At 34.1% G+C, this 18,001-nt stretch overlaps 1 protein-coding gene across 1 annotated transcript; it reads left to right on the top strand.

Annotated features, from left to right (window-relative positions):
• Positions 1-4,398: 4,398 nt before the first annotated feature.
• On the top strand, positions 4,399-17,986 carry LOC134229173 (uncharacterized; the record flags this gene model as incomplete). The annotated part of the gene is made up of 3 exons (XM_062710877.1): positions 4,399-4,496; positions 9,580-9,651; positions 17,548-17,986. Coding segments are annotated over exons 2-3 (511 nt in total), but the record flags the coding sequence as incomplete, so codon positions are not given.
• Positions 17,987-18,001: the final 15 nt, after the last annotated feature.

Raw genomic sequence — 18,001 nt, 5'->3', positions numbered from 1 at the left:
ATTTTGTCCAAAATATGCATACATGCAGTAGATATAGTCATGTACTAAATATACAAAAATAACGAAAATTAAACGACAGGAATTTTTTGGGGAAGGTGTGTTGTACATCCTTAATATATATCACTCAGCTTCAATTGATTTATGTGAGGGATTTCTAGAAATTATTTTGCTCCAGACACTCTGATGTTTCGGAGAATTCCACCTCAGATAAAGGGGAAACACTTCAATATAAGTATGTGGCACTCGGGGGTGAAGATTTTGGTGTTGTAGTATTATTTTCACCTCAATCACTGTAGGAAAGCTAATCAGGTCAAGGAACATTGAAAATTCCGCTTCGAAATCCTCACCCCCGGGTGGCACCGCGCCCCCATATGTGGGGTTATGCACGGTGTGAAAGCTACAGTAAAAAATCTCTTAAATCCAAGAGCTTTTGGTCAGGCCTGAAGACAGCCCCAGACCCCTGCCTAATTTTTCTGCCCCCTAACTTTAATTCCTGGATCCGTGTTTGGGAATATTCAAGCGCATCATTTTAACTAGGCTGCTACTTTAACCGAGCCAGTCTGATGAGTTCGGTCATTTTTTTTCAAAAGGAGGGAATACGTTTATTTTTCATCATGTTCATTTAACAAAGCTTGCAGTGCCTTCAAAATTTTCAATTCATTTATTGGGTTTACAACTTGAGAATGATTATTTTCAAAGAAGTTGAAAATACGTTTCAAAACACCACCTCATTTTAATCACTATTGAAATAAAATTTACATGCATATTTTCCATTCTAATGAGCCTCATACTAACTTCCGTAGAAAATTTACTTTTTAATGTCATTGACGTTGACCTTGGAGATATCCGTACTTGTAAAAAAACTTAAACCTTGGCCATAACTTTTGAAAAATAAGGGTTAGGGATTTTATACTTATTATATGTAATCCTTGTAAAAAGACCCTTCATTGGGTTCTAAGAACTTTGACCCTTTGACCTTGACATAACTTTTTAAGGGTTAAGGGTAGTACTTTCATATATTTTACATATCTAATCCTTGTGACAAGGCCTTTCATTTGATAACAAGAACGTTGACCCTTTGACTCTGACCTTGGAGTTTGGCCTACTTAAAAAAAATAACCTTGATTATAACTTCTGAACGGTCAGGGCTAGGGCTTCCATACTCTACATAATTACTCTATGTGTCAAGACCTTTCATTGAATACATATTACCATGACATTTTGACCTTGAACTTGTAGATCTTTGTACTTATTGAAAGAAACTTTAACATTGGCCGACTTTCAAATTTCACTATTGTTTTCCAGTGAGAATATCCTACTTTTGGTATCAAATTATTGAATTTGCATTATGAAAAGTTAATCTTTGCTATGTTGCCATACGGGGGCATCAGTGTTTCATAAACACATCTTGTTTTTCGACGACATTTCAAATAAGAGGAAATTCGTCTTTTAGATAAGTTTCAGCATGTTAAATAGACGCTTGAATACCGATTTACACAAAAGTTTGAGTAAATGCCATACCCGTTTTATTTATTAATTTAATACAAGTTATTTATTTCATACAAGTTTTATTTGAATTAACAGTCTATATATCAAAGTTATTCAAGTGATTTTTTCTTGTATTCAGCAGTGATAACAAAAAGTGCAAATTTAAAATTTTAGCGGCTTAACTCAAAACCGCTTAAATAATCCAAAGTCAACACATCGCAAAAAATCCGCTATACAGTCACATATACCGGGGGTGAGGTCCCCTTTATAGTGGTTACTAACACTGATGCATAAAATCACACCACAATCACGTTAAACAGGCGAGAGTTTTCAAAAGCTTCTAAAAAGTTAAAAAAATGAACAAAATATGTTCGTGAACCGATGATGTCCCCATATGGTGATTTATTACGAAGGGTTAAGTTTATCAAATGCAAGTAAAACTCCAAGGTCAAGGTCAAAAGGTCAAAATAGCTGGTATCCAAAAGAAGTTCTGTTCAGAAGGAATACACTTCTAAAACATGAAAGCCCTAGAACTATATGTACCTGTTCGATCAAAAGTTATAGATAATGATAAAGATTTTTAAAAGTGATGAAAAGTCTGAGGTCAAGGTCAAAATGATTATACCTGTTGAAAGATCTTTTCACAATGAATACTCATGCGATGTATGAATTAAAGTCCTAGAATCAACTTTCAAAAGTTGCGACCAGGGGTTTTTTTGTTTTGTTTTGTTTTTTGTAATTTAAGTGGGTCAAACTCACAAGATCGAAGTCAGAAGTCAAAATTTGGTGGTACCCAAAGAAAAATCTTATCACAAGGAATACACTTGTGAAATATGAAAGTCATAGCCCCATCTAATCAAAAGTGATTGGCAAGGTTAAACATTTTGCGGACAAACAGACAGATAGACGGACGGATCGACACACATATGGACAGACGGACGGACAGGGCAAAAACTATATATCCCTGATTTTTCCGATTTCGGGGGCATAAAAAAGAATCCCTGTGCACCACATTCTAAATTTCCTTCTTCGAGGAAGGGGTGGGGGTATTCAAATGCGAAATTAATGTATTTTGATATTTCAGCAACAAGAGGTATGGGGACTCTCCAAATCAATACTTACATATATTACAACATTCTGTGGGGGACAATTATGTATTAAGCTTTCTCTTTATTGATTAAAATGTCTAAATAATATAAGGAGAGAAAAAATATTGTATGTTGCATTGCATAATTCCTTTGTTGATGATACTCTTTAAAGTTAACCTATTTACTTCAGAAGATGTATGGTCCAAAAGTTTGCCGTAATCTTCTGGTGAAACCTAAGTGAAACCTTGCCTGTTACTTTGGGGTCGGAGCCTTCGAAGTTAGTCATGGTTTAGTGGCCTGGCAACACAGAAGAAATGTAATTACAAGGAAAGAACTTAAAGTACGAATTTTTTTTTTTGCAAAATAAAAGTATTGGACCTAAAAAATATCATTCTATATGACAGAAATTGCCCTCCCTCCCTCCCCTTCTCTCTCTCTCTGAAAAAGGGGTCCCAACCCTTGGACCCCCATAGATCCGCAAATATATAACACGTAAAGACTGTACACATACATTTTCAATTGTTACTATTTTTTGTATATCATATAATTTAAGAACGATAAAACAAAAAGTTGGGGTGTGGGGTTAATAAACTTGTGCCTTTCAATGAAGATGTTGGGGAAAAGAGCTATATAAATTATATTGTTAAGAAAAAAAGCCGAAGACCTTCTTGCCCCCCCCCCCCTCCCGGATACTTCGTGGGTAACTATATCATGCAACAGTTTGTATGTTTGTTTAATTTTTAATAATATAACAACTAGGTGTATCCAAGTTTCGCGTATTTTCATATATCCTGGCGTATTGTATTTTCGACCTATTTAGATGTAATTTATTAATTTTTTGCAAACTTTATAGAGGCTGGAAAACTATGGGCTTGAAATGTTATCATATGTGTCTATGAATAAAATTATATAACTCAAATGGCAGTTTTGTATTTATTTTATTTATATGCCATAATATGGGGAATGTACATTTTTACCTATAAAAATATTATCGTCTTGTGTTTTCGACCTAAATATAGTATCAACGACCAAACATCATTGGCTTTAAATATCCGTTGGATATTCCAAACAATAAAAATACGATTGCCTGTCTTTCAAAAAAACATTGAACAAGTTACATATTTCGGATGCAAATACATTTATTTGTTGGTTGAACGTTAACCCATCTGTCAGGAGCTGTGCATTTCCAAAAAAATTCAATGAAATTACGTTGCATTTTTCAGTAAAAATCTGTAAGAAAGTGCCCATTTCTAAGGGAGAAAAAAAAAAGTTGTTTGATCCACCCATTCATTTCAATATTCTTTCTTTCGGAAAAATGTCATCAAAAAATCTTTGTTATTAACCGATTACGGCTTTGATTAATCAACAGATAAAATGTGCATTAGTAAAAAGACTAAAACTCCTGACATCAGACTATAAAACAAAAGAGGGAATTCCGTTTAATTAATTATTTTGGGTATTTTCACTACAGTTGTGCTTGAAAGGTATTTTTCCAAGTGTACCAACCAAAAATAGTGTTCTACCGCGCGGTATCTGCATGGGAAGCAGATTTGGAAAAATAGGTCGAAAATACAATACGGTCGAAAACGGGATACAAGATGATACATGACAAAATATAAACGTTTTAATTCATGCATTGGTTCCCGAGAGGGGTAAATTTAAAATTTTATATTTTTTAGGGATTAAATTGCATATCGCACCTTTCTTTTTATAGAATTAGGTGGATCTTCCAAAATCCCTACGCTCTGCATGGGAGACTGTCTTAACTTTGATCACGTGATCTGGGTTATAAGGTCAGATTGAAATTGCCATTTTGTCAATATCGGTCACTATTGTCATTGCTTCTGCATTGCATCTACTCAGCGCTTTCACAGCATTCTTCAAGACATCTTGCACAGAAGAAGATTTCTTCTGGGCGAGGTAAGTTTATACTGAAGTAGTTATATTCATCAGTTTATTACTTTATAGGGGTTATTGTGGAAAACAATTCTCGCAGTGAGTAGTCGAACATTCTTGACGCCATTGTTGGCCTGCAGCAAAACAGAGATTAGCTAGACTGGTACTAATTTAACACTAGGAAATACTTGTTCGCATGTATGCACGTGTATATTAGGTACCATTTTTCACATTTTTTAGTTTAATGTGAATCTACAAATTAAATATTGTCATGTGTATTGGCATTTTGTGTGAAAATTGGACTTCCGGAAGGTCTTGTGAGTGCACATAGACCGGTACTACGAATCACCGGAATGCCCTGTAATTAGTTAGAATAATCTGTGTCTCGGAACAAGCCCTCACCACAGTTAGAATACCACCCTTATACTCGCAATGTTGCAAAAAATTGCAGAATCGCAACGAAACGATTTTGAAGGATACAAACGGATTTGCACAGAAAATAACTTATAAATTAATCAAAACAAACCTTTTTGAGATTGCTTATGCCTTTTATCCCTAAAAATAATCCATATAAATACGAAAATCCAAATGATTTTCTCAACGTTTTTCTCGCGATTCAAACTACCTGCCATATTCCTAGTAAATGCACTATGTGGGTTATTCTTTTTGCTACATTATGAATACATGGAACGAATTCTGTCGTTAAACCGGGTCCGTAGGACAATATCATTTTAACGATAGAACATTCTATCTACCCTGTAATCACCGGAATGCCCCAAGAAATCACCGAAATGCCACCGAAAAGCCCCTTATATTGTTAAGAATAAACAAAAAAAAATAATAAATATTGATGAAATTAACTGTTCTAAAGCCTAGATACCAAGTAAAATTTTCATAATTTTAGCGTAAGTATTTTTATTTGAAGATATTTGCCTGTAAATGTCAAAGAAAGATAACTCTCACTGATTAAAGGCACGTGCCTAAATAGTTCTATTTATTTTATTTTCCCATTATTTTTTCGTTTATTAAAATTATTCCTCCTGGTGGTGGGGGTACGGGGGGCCTCCCCCCAGGAAATTTTGAAAATTAAGAGATGCCAAATCCTGCATTCTGGCTGTATTTTGGGTAAAAATATTATGTGACCCTATGATTGTACTTTGGACATTTTTCTATTCGAAGAAGTACACATGTATAATCATTTAGGATATTTCTAATCACCTTTAATATACAAAAATAAAAATTATGATGATAAAACATGTTTGAAAATAGATTTTATAATTATTAGATACATTATGTGTAATTGATAATTATATTTGTTGCTCAGAGTGAGTATATTTAGTAAAATTCTTAGTAGCCCTTGAGGGCAATTAAGTTTAAAGGCATGTTTGGTAGCTCAATCGACCTCAATATTCAGTTGTCCCAGGCCAGCGGGCTACCGTTAGTGTCGAACCCTGCCCTGGTATAATGCAGACAAACTGTACAATATGCAGAGTTGATAATTATTTACATACCAACCAGCTGTAATTATTTATAAATTGTTTACCATTATTATACTTTAATATAAAATTCTCAAATCTGTGTGGTTAATTGTTTTAAGTTGTCAAACATTCCTCTCGAGAATTTTTCACTCATATGGAGAGTGGCCCGAGACACCAAATATCAGCCATCGGGCCGATGGCCCTTACATACATGTACTTAGTTAAAAAATACAGTACACGTTAAGTTGATTTAGAAGAAAATAAATAAATAATCATGCACAGACTTCGATCATCTTATACACTATTGAAGTCGCCCATCAATCTCCCATGCAGAGTTGTCGTTCGTTTCTCTCTCAGACACCTCTGCAATGGGCTCACGTCAAGATTTTTGACATACGAGGGTTGTCCCAGAAAAACGCGAACTTTTTTAATATTTTGAATACTATTCAACCAAAATTAATAAAATTTGGTATGCTGTTGGGAAATCATCTTTAAGATATTCTGACAAAATATTATAGGCATGTGGTGTCATATGCACATAACAACAGCATTTAAATGATGTTAAATATCGGTGGTCGGCGCACGACAATTTTTCTTGACTTTTACGAATAGCATTTTGAATGAAGTTTTCGTTGTTATCAGGCTATATGGCAATATAATATCAAAAAAATTATTATCATAAATACTCAATGATTTGGTGTACTAGTGTTTAAAATTTAATTTTTTTTACATCAATAATGACAAAAATATGACGATATATAGCAAAGCGGTCTGAATTAGACTTTGTCAAAAATGGTGACGTTAATTAAGTTGTGATGCGGCGCACAAAATTATCAAGCAACACTATGTTGAGCGGGATATGACTCCTGCATATAGAATTAACGATGAAAGAACACAAATATAATATGGGGAACAGGTTTATATCTAGTAGAAGAGGTTCTAGGTTGACTTGAATAAGTTTCTGATAGAAGAGAATAGACATGTACACATAATTAAAGACTAACTGAAAAGACATAATGGGGCGTCATAGACCTACGTGAAGACTGCTGTTAAATAATGGCCTTTAATAATTCGATAAGTTAGCTTTATAATCGGGATTGTAAAATTGTCTATTGAAAAAATTAACACACACCCCGCCCCCAAATCTTTTAGTAGCACTAGTATTTGAGATGCATAACTTGGTAACTAAAAAAAAAAACTCATTGCCGTATGTGTGCTAAAAATAAATATTAATAGAGGCGCAATTTTCCTTAAAAAATATTCCTAAACATTACGAGATTCATTTTGACGTCGTTGTTGCGCCGACTGCTAATTTGATAGGTTCCTTTACATAAGAGGAAAATTTTATTTATAGAGATATTTGTTTGAAATTTTTATGCATTATTAAAAAAATGTTGATCATGATGTATGCCAATTTTTAACTTTATAGGTCTAGTAAAACAAAAGATATAAAAAATGTTCGCGTTTTTCTGGGACAACCCTCGTATTACGTATAAAACGTAATATTTGAAGGATTGTTTCAGTTCAGATTAATAGTTCTGGATTGATTTAGTAAATATCTATCTCAAAACTCAGACATAAGCATAATAATTGAATTATAACAAATTAAAACAAACGCACTATTTCTCGTGTTTAACTCTGACGTGAATACGTGAGCCAATGACAAAGGTGAATGTATGAGCCGATGGTAGAGAGTGGTCGCCCATGTGGCACAATGGTTAAAGCGTCTGCTGTAGAGGCGTAGAGTAAGGAGTCAATCCTAAAGTCGCGTGTTCGAATCCCATTGTGGGATGGGAGTTCGGTCTTTAGATGAGACTGTATTAAGCAAGGTCCCATGTAGCAATAGGTGCTGGCAAGAAAAAGACCCCTCTCTGCTCAATGGCCCTGTAAGTGCAGAGTATAAGACAAAATTTGCAGCTCTCCACCTGCTAAAGCAAGGGTTTCTGGAGACAGAATCTGTGTGTGAGCCGTGTCCTAGCCGCCAGGACTGTTTCGTAGGGGACTGTTTACAAACAGGTCTCAATCTGTGTAACATGGCTCTTCTTCTAACTGATTAGACCAGAATTAAGATCTTGACTTATTTGTCCATTGGCCCTCCATCTGTCTGTATGTGTGCTGGTTACCCTGTAAACAGTTTTTCAAAATATGAATTATATTGACCATCCCTTAATTATGGCAAAACTAAAATTATATACATGCAACCGTGGACTTAATTTGGTCTAGTAGACCTTCTTAATGAGTTTGACAGTAATTTTAGATTTGTAGAAGCTTATTAATAATATTAAAGAAAATATTCAAAATAGTTTTGCCTGGACGTTCTTGTCTGCCACTTTCAAGAAGTCATATTAAATCTCATTTGTCTGTCAGTCTGTAAGTCTGACAGTTTATCTGTCACCACTTCAAACCTGGTCATATCTTTTGAATGAGAAGGGATTGGGCTTTCATATCTCACATCTGAAAATATGTATATTATTCTGATTTTTTTCCCTCATGACTATAATAATTAACCTTGAGGTTTGACCTACTTTTCATAAAAGAACCTTGATCATGACATTTCAAATTGAGAAGAGAAGAGGCTTTAATTCATATCAAACCTGTGTGTTGACTGTGACAATTTAAGATCTTTTAAATACACCAATTTTTGAACTCATCACCTTGATGTTTGACCTTCTTAAAAAAACAACTTAAAATTGGCCAAAACTTTTGAATGAGAAGAGGTGGGGCTTTCATATTAAAACTTACATTATATGTGACAAGACCTTTCTAAATACACTAAGATTTTTGACCTTGATCTTGAAGTTTGACCTACTTTTTAAAATCTTTGATCTTGCCCTTGAACGAGAGGCAACAATTACCTCATTGAAAGAGTACCATTAAAGTCTGTAACAGTTGTTTATTTTTTAATCATTATTAAGCTTTTAACATTTTAATCTTGGAAGTTAATTGATATTATATAGGAAAAATAACAATGACTGGTAGATATACATGTAAACATGGTAAATGCATGACTTATCCAGTATAATCCATCATACATGTATTGTTAATATAGTTCAACCTTCCCTTTCTGAATACTGTAGAAGCACAAATTTTCGTGGGCATAAAATTTCATTGACTTGCCATCAGAAATAGTTTCATTGGGATTTAATTTCTTTGTTTAGAAAATAACCTTATTTAATTTAAAGTCATAAAAAATTTTGTGTAGGATTTTAATTTCGTTGATAGTCGTTAACAACGAAATAAACGAAATTAAATCCCCAACGAATATTTGTGCTTTTACAGTATATGCATGATTTTGCTCTGCATTGGTTTGTCGGTATTGTGTGTAATTATAAATTATGAATATTTCTTCAGGATAATTAAAAACATGAAAGAAATATTTCAATTATTAGTGAGTAGGAAGTGATAAATGAAATTTGAGAATTAAATACATGTTATTACCAGCAAAAATAAGACTTGAAATGAGAAAAAAAATTGGCCATTATAATTTACCAAGTAGGTAATTCTTTTATTTGACATAAAATGCACCAGAAACACTCCTGGATGCTCTATAGTGCCAATTATTTTAAATTTTAAGGAAAATCTTAACTTTGAGGACAATGTACTACTGATGAACTTTTATTTTTATGTAGATGGAGCTTCGACGGTCTACGAGGATTCGGCGTCCACCTGCGTGGCACGCCGACTACGTGATGGGCTTCCCGGTAAGTCTAAAAAACACAAAATCTACCTCTCTGTATATAATCTGGTACTGTAAGGAATCACTTTGTCTGTCTGTCTGTCTCACAGAATCTACCTCTCTGTTTGTATATAATCTGGTACAGCTGTAAGTTTTATTCAACACCCCTCAAACACATTTGGGGGTTGCTTAGGAATCACTTTGTCTGTCTGTCTGTCTCACAGAATCTACCTCTCTTTTCATAAATATTGAAACTTTTAGTTTATTCACTTGACACATTAAGGTTGTGAAGACAAGGGTTATGCCAAATTTATCTTTGGGGGGTTTACAATTTTTTGACACAAAAATATGCATTGGGCAGTCAAAAAATAAAAATGAAAATAATTTGGAACCTTGACATATTTTTTTTCAAGTAACATTGAAATGAATCAAATAAAACTAATAAACACATAAAATTTTTCAACTTTATAAGCTCACCTAAGCCAAAGGCTCAATTGAGCTTTTCTGATCACATTTTGTCCGGCGTCTTTCTGTCCATCTGTCTGTCTCTCTGTTCGTCTGTACGTCTGTCTGTAAACTTTTCACATTTTCGACTTCTTCTCAAGAACCACTGAGCCAATTTCAACCAAAATTAGCACAAAGCATTCTTGGGTAAAGGGAATTCAAGTTTGTTCAAATGAAGGGCCACGCCCTTTTCCGAGGGGAGATAATCATGAATTTGTTAAAGATTAATGGCATTTTTAAAAAATCTTCTTCTCCAGAACCGCTGGGCCAGGAAAGATGAAACTCATGTGGAAGCATCCTCAGGTAGTGTAGATTCAAGTTTGTTCAAATCATGACCCCGGGGCAAGGGTGGGGCCAAAATGGCCAATTTCAATTTTACATAGGAATATATAGGAAAAATCTTAAAAAATCTTCTTCCCAAGAACCACTGGGCCAGGAAAGATGAAACTCATGTAGAATCATCCTCAGGTAGTGTAGATTCAAATTTGTTCAAATCATGACCCCCAGGGCAAGGTTGGGGCCAAATGGCCGACCAAAGTTTTACATAGGAATAATCTTAAAAAATCTTCTTCTCCAGAACCACTAGGCCAGGAAAGATCAAACTCATGTGGAATCATCCTCAGGTAGTGTAGATTCAAGTTTGCTAAAATCATTACCACCGAGGGCTAGGGAGGGGCCAAAATGGCCGACCCAAGATTTAAATAGAATATATAAGAAAAATCTTTAAAAATCATCTACAGAACCACTGGGCCAGGAAAGTTGAAAGTCGTGTGGAATCATCCTCAGGTAGTGTAGATTCAAGTTTGTTCAAATCATGACCCCCGGGACAAGGGTGGGGCCAAATGGCCGACCCAAGTTTTATCTAGGAATATATTAGAAAAATCTTTAAAAATCTTCTTCTCAAGAACCACTTGGCCAGGAAGGAAAGATGAAACTCATGTGGAATCATCCTCAGATAGTGTAGATTCAAGTTTGTTCAAATCATGACCTCAGGGGCTAGGGAGGGGCCAAAATGGCCGATCCAGGTTTTACATAGGGATATGTATGGAAACCTTATAAAATCTTCTTTTCAAGTACTTCAAAGCTATGATTAGTGATATTTATATGGAATCATCCTCAGGTAGTGTAGATTCTAGTTGTTCAAATGATGAACGCTTGGGGGGGGGAGTAAATTCAAGCCTGATGTGCTCAGGTGAGTGCTGTGGCCCCTGGGCCTCTTGTTTTGTTCCCATACTCCATCTATGGGAATTAAGAAACCAAACTAAACAGGCTAAGTGTATATTTACGATAAGGAATGGTGCCTCTTTCAAAATTGTGAATGCCATGATGTCTAGTTTAAAACATGAACCAAATTCAATCCTTGTAAAGTTGTTGCATGATGCTCAGGTGACCTATAAGGCCCATGAGCCTCTTATCTTTAACATTGTTTAGCTAAATTTTAAAGAAACCATTCAAGATATCTTAACTTGATTTGATGATACTTGTTAGTCAGTCGAACACTTGCTCCTTGATCAGAAGGTTATGAGTCTGAATTACAAGAGCAACACAGGGCTCGACATTAACGCTTGTCCGGTACCAATGAAAATTTTTTCGGACAAGTGAATATTGCTGGGCACTTGTCCGATTTGACACGTGATTTTTCTATGTAAAGAAGTCTTCAAATAATAATAATTAAAAAAAAAACTATTGTAAAGTTTATTGAATATAAACGGAAGCAGTACATAAACCTGAATTTCGATCCCGATATCAAACACTATGTAATATCACACTTCATTGGGATCGAAGTTCACTAATTGCAGCCATACTATTGCATGGTGTGGATCTCACGACGTTTGTGAGTTCGGAATATATTTGATTGATATTACAGATTCACTTGCAAACATTTATGCTATTGTCAGTACAGGAAGTCTAGATAAAATTAAGTTTAATGTGTGTTTGTATAGACGTATTTCACATTCCTAAGAGTTACCTCCCGTTGTCGGCGTAACGCTCATTTTTCCCTCTTTGTCCTTTGTAAGTTACCTGTTAATATTTTTAAAATTCAAACGTAAGGCGACCATAATTTGATTTTTAGTGTTACAGATTTTTTTTCAAGAAAGGTCAAGTCGGAGGATGAAAAAAAAAAAAAAAAAAAAAAGAAGACGAAAATCATTCTAGCAATGACCTTTTTCACATATAAAAAGTCACACATTTCACTGTTGTATAAAACAAAATAAAAAAACAACTTACAAGATATGTTTTTTTTTAATAAATATTAATATACACATTACATGTATAAATTTTGTTATCTATAAAAATTACAACTTTTAATTCAAACATTGTTTAATGTGAGCACCATGTAATATTTGAAATTATAAAAATTTAATTTTGTTCTTCACTGTATAGTTTGAACATTCATTTGAGTGTCATATGAATAATACTGTAAACGTATTACATTTGGCTGTGTATTCTTTTTAGCGCCTTTGGCGGAAAGAAACATCCGCTAATTCAAATACAACGCTAAATTTCTTACTCATATACTCTTAGATAAGAACATGAAGAAATGCGCTAAATCAAATCTATGCTTATGTGTTCAAAAATCAATTTTCGCCAAATATCGTACACGCCAAATATAATACACTTACAGTATTCAGGGTAAATATCGAAGTTTAACTTGGCAATTAAACAAATTCATAATATTCTGCAGACGGTCTAAGTTTCCAGCTTTCAACTGATGGATGAATGGATTTTTCTCATTATAAGGAGCAAGAGAACTGTTTCCTGGATTTAATAAAGATCTGAAATAGAAGGAATTGGAAGTACCTGTTAGCCAAACTTAAAACTTTAAACATTTTTAAAAATTACATGCGTTATCTATTGAGAATGAATTAGATGGATTCTTAGATCATGCATTCTTTTTTTTTTTTAAATCTAATAGAACATAATGATATCAAAGCATTTTTGTAGTCCTGTTCCAAACTGCTATAAATATTATATTTTGAAATTAAGAAACTTTATTACCCTGTTTAGCTACATAAATTCAAAGAAGTCTTCTAGAGGTACTGTCAAGTTGCTCTGCAGTTTCAAGGGCTTTCATATACTGGTGTTGATGTAGGATTTGCTAAGTTAATAATAAAGTACTATAGTTTATGTCTTTCCTGATCACAGTATTATTTATGGAGGAATTATTTGTTTTATAAACTTGTTTGCAGCAAAGTATCAAGTAAATTCATATCGTTATTAACCGTCCTTTTTTGCAAAACTTCCACATCTAGTATCTCTGTATTTGATAAAAAACACTTTTTATGAGGATAATGAGCAATTAGAACTGCAATTACATCTGGTAGCACTGTTGACACCTTGATTCATAGGCCAGAGTTTTTTATTTTCTGTTTAACGGGAATTTTTCAGAAAAAAATTGGGTCGAAGGGACGAAATAAAAATAAAAATTAAAGATCAAAATTTGTCGAGTCGGGGCCATAATAAAAATAAAACCAAAAATTGGTATGATTTTTTTTTTCATTTAAATGTTGAAAAACGAAAGAAAACACAATACAATTCTGTTTACAATGTTAATGAGGATTTTAAAAACAGATAAAAAGATACAACTGCATGAGCTATCCTACTATGGTTAATCACACTTGCAAATTTTTTCTAGTATGAAAGCAAATCAATATAATATTATAATTTACATTTGTTATACAGCAACAATAATGTTTTGATAAACGCAGATCACAGAAAAAACCACACTGCTTAAAATTTTACACAGGTCTTCAAGTGATCACCTAAATATTGTACAAAATTATAAAAGTCGTGATGACAAATGTTTTAAGCTACATATATATTAGGATTTAACAGAAGTAAAAAAAAAAGCAGTGGGGTTGATAGCTAACTTAACAATGTTATCTTAGTATAAAGGGATAACACATTCTTGAGGTTCTGAATGGAAATATTCAGCTGAACTTTTAATGAACAACTGAGCCATTAGTCCTCGTCAGACATGGAAGTCTTCTGAACTCTTCACAAATTGCTGGGTCTCTGTCAAGAAATCAAACTGCAAAAAAAAAAAAATTCTTATATGATACTTTATTAGCTAATCAATTCAAATGCATGTAGTAAATGGTAGAAAGTAGAAAAAACTATTTACAATTTGAAATGATTTTCTTTTCTAAATACAGATACAAATATTTTAAGAGTTTTTTCTTAAAAGATAAAAATAAATAACAATAGTATCGTTCTTTGTACATTTTGCACTAAAGTATTCAATTGTTCACTTCTTTATTTATTTACCTTTCCACAGGATATGTGCAACTCCAATATAGCTGTCACTTCACTTGTCAGTATTTTATACCAACTCTTTTAATTCTGTAGGAATCCTAGCCTCATTTCATTCAACCAAATAGACATGGACTCGTATCTAAAATATTTTAATCATCATTTTATGTCCCTGATAAAGTTAGACACGATTCATTGTAAAATAAAATTTTGCCGCGAATTTTACCTCAACTTGTTATGTGCCATATGTGATTAAATTAATCTAGAATGCAAACATCTTTAATAAAAAACATAAAAGTGCAAATTAACACTAATAAATTTTAACAGAAAGTTTATTAATCAAGACAACGTCTAAAAACTTACCCCAACTATTTGGACACATGCTCCATGTTCCACAGTTCAATGTGCATCTGGTGTATTTATGTTGTCAATTCTTTAACTCCAATTTCAAGAACTTGCTTGTTTTCATCATCAATGGATTTAAATTAACCATCTATTAATGTCTTAATTGAAATGACATTGGCCTATTGGTGCTTCTTGATAACTTGATGGAACCCGCGAAGTGTGATAAACTAGTTCCTTAAACTGGTTACGACATCGTAATCATCAAGACGCTCGTAAAAGACTTTGATTAAAAGAGGCTTTGTCAAACGTTTACTTGATTCTTTAGAAATAATGTGTACATCAAACCCGATTTTATTTCAAACCATCAATGAATGACACAGTCAGCGGGTATTTTAAAAATAAAAGTGAAATTGTCCTCTTTTATTTTTATTCCGTATTTTGAAAAAATTGGGTCGGCGCTTCCTGTTAAACAGAAAATAAAAAAAACTATGGCCTTACCTGTTATCAGTTGCTATGAGCAGATTAGCTACCGGTAAACACTGCATGACAGCCATCTTTGTTTTGACTTGTCGGTATTTTACAAATCGAAGAAGGTAAAAAAATCCGAATTTTTTCGAAATCGGTAGAAACAGCAATTAAAAAAATAGAGAAAGACGTGCCATGGGGAGGGTTCAGAATTGGTAGACTCTCGATAAAATTAAAGTTGACAGCTCACCTTATTCTACCATTCTGCACATGTTTTTTTTACGTTTCTGACAGATTTGTTTTTATAAATCACAGGTTTGACACAAGCGGATTGAAAAATTCCAATTTTTTTTTTTTTGAAATGCAAATTTTTAGAGTCGGCGGATTTGTAAAACTAAAAATCAAATTATGGTCGCCTTATATGACAATTTCGATCTGTACCTGTATTGCCACAGTATGGGGCAACATGAAAAACATAATGAGCATTTTCATATAGATTTTATTTCTATGATACTGAGCCATAAAGTCGGTAAGGTTATATAGGGAAAACAGGGTCTTACACCGGTTGACCCCGGTTTTGCCCCGCAAAGGGGAATAACTTTTGTAAATGTGAAAGTCGTCTATTATTTATCAATAACAACACTAATAAATCAAGCTCATTTAATTTTTCAATTATTTTCAAGTTGACATAACAAGACATTCATTGAAAATTTTCAGACAAGTGATCAGTTGAAGTTCGGACAAGTAAATATCTTGGTCACTTGTCCGAATGGACAAACAGGAAAAAAGTTAATGTCGAGCCCTGCAACAGACCTACGTCATGCATCATCCATTGGTCGTCGTCTATTGTGCATTAATATTTGAAAATTTTCACCTTATTTTCTGAAACTACTCAACCAATTTCAAACAATTTTGGTATACAGCATCTATGGGTGAAGGGGAAGAGAAATTGTGAATATCGTTTTCCCTGCATCCCCACTCCACCCCAAGGAACCTGAGGGATTAGGCCAAAACCACTAAAATGGATGCAATCTTTAACATCTTCAGTGTTACTCCTGGACATCAAGCAATCAAACCAGTGCTCCAAGTCACACTTGCTCTTAGGTCGCAAAATGGCGACCTAAAAATTTTTTTGGTTGCCATTTCAGAATTTCTGGTCGCCATTATCAAATATTACACTCGCCATAAAAAAAAATAATGTTCTGACTAAAACTTGATAATTTAAATAAGGATATGTATTATGTCTTTATTATATCATAGATTACGTATTATTGTGACTATAAGAATTTGTTAGGTTGAATGAAATATTTTTATTGAATACATGTACCTTTATGGTTGTACAGAATAACACAAGTAATCTGATTACAGAAATAAAATTTTATCAAATAAAAATACAAGCTTGACAGCTGTTGAGACAGGACTTTGCCTGCTGTTTGTCATGTTTACTTTACTGCTACGTACCTAACCCATTACACAGTCATTATGAATGCCGCCAAAACACTCTTTATTAGCATGATAATACAATCATGATTCATCATGATATGCAAGCAATGGATTAAATGTTTCAATAACAAGGTCGGATCTTAAATTTTAAAGTGTACGATTTGGATGCCATACTATCAGGAACATTACTTGTCCTCGTCTCTGGTTCAGGTTCTGTCAAACTTTGTACAGCTGCCATGCTGTCATAACATTACGTGATCTAAGTCCATGCAACGCTTTGTAAAGTGTATTTTAATTTAATATGCTTATACCTTATGCAATGTTGGAATTTATAAATGACCTCTAAATAAAGTTTATAGATCCTCATCATGTAGATTTGAACCCCATCCCATTTTTCTGATACCAGTAAAGTCCTTAAAAAGAATTGTCCATTATTGTATCTTTTATCCAAAAAATTCACTAATATTTCCATGTGTAACCTTAACTGTACTGCAATAGAACTCATGACCTCCCAATCACAGAGCAAGCACTCTACCAACTGAACTACCTTGAACTGTGGCAGGTCTTGAAGTATGTTTATGAAGAATGAGGTTAATTAGACCTTTTGTAATCTCTTGGCTATATATCTGATTATTAAAGATATTAGGTAGCTTTTGGTCATCACACTTTGTCAGTTGCTGCATCTTACATGTAGGTTCTCAGAGTGTAGAATATGATGACCTTTTGGGATTTCTTTACTTTATCTAAACAATATGCTTAATTAACAGGATGCTTTAAAGGCTTCAAATAGAAATGAAATGCTATTAACCATTTTCTTTTTGTTGTCCATGGATACTATGCAACTGGAGGTTCTGTATAGTAATAGATTTAATATCGTGACATGTTTCTGACACTCTTTTTCTCTTTTTAGGTGCGGAAGTCCATCAGGCAGCAGAGGGTGGGGGCTGGAGATGCTCTCCAGCAGACTCAGGAGATAGCACTGCCTTCTTCCATGCCTGAGCTTGATCTTCCTGAGGAGGAGCTTGAACAAACTGAAGAGGTGGCATCGCCATCTTGTCAGTCTGTGATAGTTCACCCTCAGGAGGATCCTGAGCAGGGTGAGAGGATTGCAGCGCCAGCTCCCAAGCCTGTGATTGATCTTCCAGAGATGGAGCTTGAACAAACTAAGGGGATGGCCATGCCCTCCTCTCAGTTTGTAATAGCTACCTCTCTGAATGATCATGGTCTTGCATGGGCCTGGGAGACGGTATCGCTATCTCCTCAGGCTGCTGGAGGTCATCCGTCCTGGTTTCCATTTCGATGCTGGCCTCCACTGGAAGTGATTCCCCAGGATCAGCCACCACCAGTGGGTATGTAGGAGATAG

This window comes from Saccostrea cucullata, unplaced genomic scaffold, assembly GCF_032062105.1.
Source record: "Saccostrea cucullata isolate Sc308-1 unplaced genomic scaffold, CSIRO_AGI_Scuc_v1 ctg4817, whole genome shotgun sequence".
Classification (NCBI taxonomy): Eukaryota; Metazoa; Mollusca; class Bivalvia; order Ostreida; family Ostreidae; genus Saccostrea; species Saccostrea cuccullata.
Note: the sequence above shows the minus strand (reverse complement) of the source record. Positions and strands in the feature narration are given on the sequence as shown.